The 6,581-nt window shown below is 35.6% G+C and overlaps 1 protein-coding gene across 1 annotated transcript; it reads left to right on the plus strand.

The window, feature by feature from the left end:
* Positions 1-785: 785 nt before the first annotated feature.
* Positions 786-5,740, plus strand: LOC109214355 (putative nuclease HARBI1). The gene is given in 3 exon segments (XM_019378260.1): positions 786-1,114; positions 4,513-4,863; positions 4,866-5,740. Coding segments are annotated over 3 exon segments (1,176 nt in total). The 5' UTR covers positions 786-981; the 3' UTR covers positions 5,558-5,740.
* Positions 5,741-6,581: the final 841 nt, after the last annotated feature.

Consider the following 6,581-nt stretch of genomic DNA (forward strand, 5'->3'; position numbering starts at 1 on the left):
CCGGATTTAGTTGGGCCCCAATATGGATATCGAACACCGGGTGGAAAACAAAAAAAAGTACTACTTTACAGCTTGTTTGGATAGTTGTTACATATCGTTCATAATATATCGTATTTTATTGTACTGTATTGTATTGTATTGTTTGATGAATACAATGTTTGGATAGATTATATCGTTTGACGTCGTTTCATGATATCACGCACCAGCAATATGAAAAATAAACTTGCAATATTATAAACAAAAATTATGATATGGGGTAAAATTATTATATGAAAATATATGACAAATGATAAAATAAAATTATTTAATTTTAATGAAGGGCGAGATTGAGAGAAAAAGACAAGGTAACGACGCAACCACACTAAATCGATCGTTACATAAAGTGGCATATTTAACGACGGATTTAACGATACGATACAATAAAGTTTAAGTAACAATCAAAACAAATATCGTATTTAAAGTAACAATACGATACGATACAATAGGTAACAACTTATACTTATTCGACTTTATTTATGATAGAATCAAACACACATTTTATATTGTAAACCATGTATTTTATTTTAAATCTAATGAATCAAATATTTAAAAACATATATTTATTAATTTTTTTTATTTTTTAATTCTCATATTATAATCCTCACATTATTATTCCTATATAACTTTTTTTTTCTAACAAAATAATAGTAAGTGCATCAATGTCTTTTAATGGAAACGGAGGCATATATTACTGCATGCTTATTTAAGACTATAATCTGAAATTTACAATTAGCCCCTCAGCCTCTCCTATTTTCTCCACTCTCTGCTCTACGACTCTACATCAGCGTCACCTTCTTCTTCTTCTTCCTCTATAAGCTTTCACAAATAGCACCATCTGTTAGTATTCCTTCTTCTAACCATAACCCATTTTCTCAGTTTCTCTTCTTTTGGGTCTGTAGAAAGAAAGTTTTTGGCTTTTAAATCAACTGGGTTTAAGTTTTAATGGGACCCATAAGGGGATTAAAGAGGAAGAAGAAGGCAGACAAAGATGTTGACCAATATACCCCTCTTCATTCCCCGTTATCTCAACCTTGTCCTTCAGATTGGTGGGACGACTTTTCCAAAAGGATTTCTGGTACACAACTTTCAACATTTAGTTTTTTTCAGAAATTAATATTTTTGCTTATGTGCATGTATGTACTTTCTTGATTTGAGCTGTTTTGTTCATGTTATGCTTGATGCTGCATTTTTGTTGTGTTTTGGAAATTTTGGACGAGGGTCAACTTTGAGTTTTGTTGAATTGATTTCTGCTCTCGTTTTTATTCTGGGTTTGTTTCTTTACTTGGACAATGAATTTGGCTAGTTGGGAACCTCTCACTTGTGCGAGAGAAATGAAGGAAAAAGATGAGGAGTGTGTCCGTCGAGACGAGATGTTATTTATTTATTTATTTATTCAACATGTCGAGATTGATTCTTTTATTTTTTTTGGTTAAACACATGAAAATACGTTTGTGTTTGTTCAATGGTGACAGTGAGACTTGAATCCAAGATCTCTTGGTTGTGTTATCCTTACTCTAAAAGCCGAAAGCTAATATTTTCATTTATTTTGGATGTAGTATAGAAGGGGAGCCTTGGAGCAACGGTAAAAGTTGTCTCCGTGCGACCTATTACTTATGGGTCACGGTTTCGAGCCGTGGAAGCAGCCACTAATAATTGCGTTAGGATAGGCTGTCTACGTCACATATTGTGTACATGCTACCATTTTTTGTATTTTGGATGTAGTATATAACTATCGGGTTCGACCGAACACAATATTTTCGACATGTAGCATAGCTATATATGTAAAAAATACTAAATTTCAACAAATATTAGATTTTGAATCCATAATTTCGAAAGTGTAACGATTTCAATATTACAAACCTAAAGATTGAACAAATCAAATTTAAATCTTGGATTCGCCTCTAAATAAAGTGTTGAATGTCGGCTGTTCTTGTTCCATGTTTTGTTTCAAGGACTATTATTTGCTGCATTCTCTTAGAATTTCTTAAATGCATGAGTTTTCTTTTTGCTTTCTTCTAATTGTAATAATAGATGCTGGAGATTTTGTAGAATAGTGAAAGATGAGGTGTTGAAAATTCTGGTTTATGAACTATGGATTTATCTGTGAAACTTTGAATACTCCATTAAAGAGCTAACTCACCCAAAGGGAGGAACTTGAAGCAATGTAGAAAAAAGGAACAAGAGCATATCATTTATAAATAACTGATCAAAAGGATACAGAGGTGAGAAGTCAGGATTTCTTCATTTATTTGAGTTTGACTTTTCTAAATGACATGATAGGGTGTTCTGACTTGGAAAATTTGGGAGACTTAGACTAGTGATGGTCGCTATTACGTTTACTTTTGGTCTTTTACCGTTCGTACCATTGTCATAGCTCAAACCTATGGCATGTATTGTCCGCTTTGGTCCAACAGAGCTCGTGGACTTGTCCTTTACGCCGCATAGTCCAAAAGCTCGTACAGTGTTCTTGTGCTGTGGTTTATGGCACTTCATTTTCCTCTCTCTCTCCGATGTAGGATTAAGGTATTATAGGCACCCATTAGCCTAGAAGCCTACTAGTCCTTCTTCTCGACCCGCACTCATAATATCACCCTCCGTCGTGGGCGTCACAACAATTTACTACACTTCCAATAAGCATTTCATTCCCTTCCAATTGTATAGCTTCCTAAAACTTGTTGGAGCTAATACAATTGCTTCATCTTAGCTTATTCTCTGTTGTTATTTCGGGTTTTGAAGAATTAACTAGTTTGCATCATACCACACACATGAGCAGCTCCGAGAACATCTAAAAAAAGAGATGCTCTAAAAATGTATTTGGTTCTGTTTCCCTTGAAAGATGAAGGGAAAAATTAGATCAAGAAGATCGAAATGAGGGAACAGACTGGCACAATAGACGAAGTAGCTTTCCTTGTCATGTTACACCTGTAACCAAGTTTTAAGGTTGGAAGCAAAGGAATTATAGGTAAACTGACCAAATATCATCCAATGGTTGATTTAAGTACAAATTTTCTTAACCTGTCTAAGTGATTATTTGTCCTATGCTTCTTTGCTGGTAGGACTTTTCGTCTTATCGCTTTACCTTGGAGCATGCATCTGACTGAAACTTGAATCAGTCCTTGCTCTTCCCCTTCTCTCAATTGCAAGGACAACAATTGAGGTTAAGCATATAAAGAGTACATTTTGTGGTATCTGGTGTCAATGCTTAGGAAAAGATTACCTATATAGGTTTTGGCTTTACATATGAGTGGAGTATTGAAGATGTTCTGTGCGAAGTAAAATCTATCAAATGATATGATGTGTTAGTTTCATTACGCATTGCTGTAAGCTTAAGCTTAGGTGTATTAAAACTTTTACTTCAGAAACTATGCTTATTCATATGTTTGAAGTGTTGTGCTGCTCGATTTCTTTCTTCTCACGAGCAGTAGTAATTCAGAAGTGCTATTGTTTGTTTTAACCCCTTCATTTCTATGCTCAAGCTCTTTGTTAATAGCTGAATAAGCAGCTTCCAAGCAGATCCCTTTCTGTTTACATGTGCTTGGTATATTTCTGCCAGACTGAACTACGGTTCTGAAGTTGCTGTAATAGTAGTTCTTATGGTCTTTGATTCTGCAATTATAACTGTTGATGAGTTAAGATTTGTAAAGAAGAGAGTACAGAATTCACTAGGGATGTATAAATGGTAAGGAGACTAAAGGCAGGCAACTAAAGGATGGAATAATAAGGAAGGACATCGAATACGACTTGCAAACTTTTAATAGTTTGTTGGAATGCAAGCCTCAAGGACAAAAAAGTTGACATATCACATACTCGTTATTAAAGTATTCAATCTCAAAGGCATTGGTAACTTTTAGGAGGATAGTTGATTTCTTAGCCTTAACATCTTCTTTTGAAATTTTCATCCGAATAGCTGAACCAAACAATCCTTGTAGAGTTCTAGTCAGCTTCCGATATTTAACTATACAATGATCGTTTGATTGAGCTATTGGGTTGAAATTTTCAAAAGAAGACTTTCAGTATTAAGGCTAAGCAACGGGAACTAATGCTACGGTGGCACAGTGCTTAAGACTGTTGCTGCATAGCTTTATGGACTAGTGCTTTCTTTTGACTGTTCTAATCTTGCTTTGAGAGCTAAAGTGAATATGGTATTTGCTTTAAGATTCCAAACAATGTAATTAACTTTGGTATATAGCAAATAGGTAACTGCTTAGGGAGAGATTGTGGATACATGAACGTGAAAGTGGTACAGGAAATTTTCGAATACTGCACAAAGTGATGGTTATGTGTATCCTTAGCTCCTAAGCTTCTGCTCTTTCAATGTACAATATCAAAAGATAAATTGAATATTTTTTAAGAGAATTGTCGTCCTGGTTGCAAAACAGTTTCAGAAAAAAAGGCCGAAAACTTGAACTTCTTTTTTGTTCAGCAAATTTACAGCCAACGAAATATGACCTCTTTCTGTTTGTTGCTTCTCAGGGACTTCAGTAAAGAAAGGAAATTCAGTTACTTTTGAATCTCTGTTCAAACTTTCAAGGAAGACATTTAACTACATCTGTTCACTTGTGAAAGAAGAGATGATGGCTAAACCTACTAACTTAACTGATCTCAGCGGCAAGTTTTTGTCACTAGATGACCGAGTTGCTGTTGCTTTGAGAAGGCTTAGTTCAGGCGACTCACTTTCAACTGTCGGTGAGTCTCTTGGAATAAACCAATCAACTGTATCTCAGATAACTTGGCGATTCGTGGAAGCCATGGAACACAGAGGCCTTCACCATATCCATTGGCCTTCAAATCAAGAAGACATTAAAAACATAAAATCGAAATTTGAAATATCCGAGGCCTTCCCAATTGTTGTGGTGCCATTGACACCACACATATCATGTTTTGCCTATCGACAGACGTCCCTTCAAGTAAAATCTGGTCTGATCTGGAAAAAAATCACAGTATGCTTTTGCAAGCAATTGTTGACCCTGACATGAGATTCCTTGATGTTGTCACTGGTTGGCCTGGAAGTCTAAGCGACTCGGAGGTGCTCAAAAGCTCAAGATTTTTCACACTCACAAAAGAAGGAAAAAGGCTAAGTGGAAAGAAAATTAAGCTCTCAGATGACACAGAACTAAGAGAATACATCGTTGGAGACTCGGGTTTTCCTCTTTTGCCATGGCTTCTTACTCCTTATGTTGGTCGCGGACTATCTGATTATGAAGCTGATTACAATAAGCGACATTTTGCAACAAGGAAAGTAGCACAGAGGGCTTTAGCCAGGTTAAAAGATAAATGGAAAATAATACAAGGAGTAATGTGGAGGCCTGATAAGCATAAGTTACCGCGGATTATTCTTGTATGCTGCTTGCTACACAATATTCTCATCGATTTAAACGATGGAGTTGACGACAAAGTGCCACTAACTCATCATCATGATCCTGATTATGGGCAACAAGTTGGTGATTCTACTGATAAATCTGCTTCAACTCAAAGAGAGAAACTTGCTCTCTACTTAGCTAACAAGCTGCCATCTTAGATATGTCAATAGGTTGCTCTTCTTACTAGTGAGATAATTGCTCAACAATTCTTTGTAGTTCCAAAAGCTGGCAAAATTAGTCAGTTTATGATCCCCATGTAGTTTTATGTCAAGTGAAAGTACCATCTTGTGAAAAGACACCAACTATTAACAACTCTGAATTTTTCATGATGCTAGTTATACTGCCCAAATTAATACAAATCCTCTGTATCCATTTTGATTTATAAGATTGGGTATTAATCTTTCTAAAGGAGAATTGTCTAAAAACCATTATACTTAGATTATCAGTACTATATTATAAGTCTTGGTGCGTGCCTTTGCTTTGTTCAGTGTGAAAATAGCATGGAATAGCCACTATTTTGCTTTGTTCAGCGTGCATTTGCTCTGCTTTGTGCATTGAGTTAGCCAGTTTAATTTTAAAATAGCCCGCATTTGCAAAGTCATAGAAAAATAGCCACTATTTTGATGAAGCGCAGAAAGTTCCAGCATAATATGCTGGATTATGGAGCTCATGCCTATAAACTTCTAGCATATTATGTTGGAATTCCAACACACTGGAACTTATGTAGGAACTTCAGCACACGGAAAGTTTCAGCATAATATGCTGGATTATGGAGCTCCTGCGTATAAACTTCCAGCACATTATGCTGGAATCTCGTATGTTAAAATTCGAACTCCAGCATATTATGCTGAAATTTTTCTTTTTTACATGAAAAATGGGTAAATTCCAATTACTTTTGAAACCGCGGCTATTTCTCGATTATTTTTTTCCTTGTTTAGTTAGCTTTGAGTTAACTCGATTTCGTATGTAAATAAGCAAACCAATGGCCAATAGAAATAGGTGGAGTGCTGTTTAATAATTTTTTCCCTCTTTTTCGCTTTAGGCCACTTATGGGCTTCTAATCTTTTCAGCTTGGGCTTGGGCTTCTAACTTTTCTTTTGGGCTTCTAATCTTTACTGATTCTGTTGAAAGGCTTTAGGCAGTTAGACAACAAAGAGGGTATTTATATTGACTTTTAAGTTG

The sequence above is a fragment of the Nicotiana attenuata genome, unplaced genomic scaffold (assembly GCF_001879085.1).
Source record: "Nicotiana attenuata strain UT unplaced genomic scaffold, NIATTr2, whole genome shotgun sequence".
Classification (NCBI taxonomy): Eukaryota; Viridiplantae; Streptophyta; class Magnoliopsida; order Solanales; family Solanaceae; genus Nicotiana; species Nicotiana attenuata.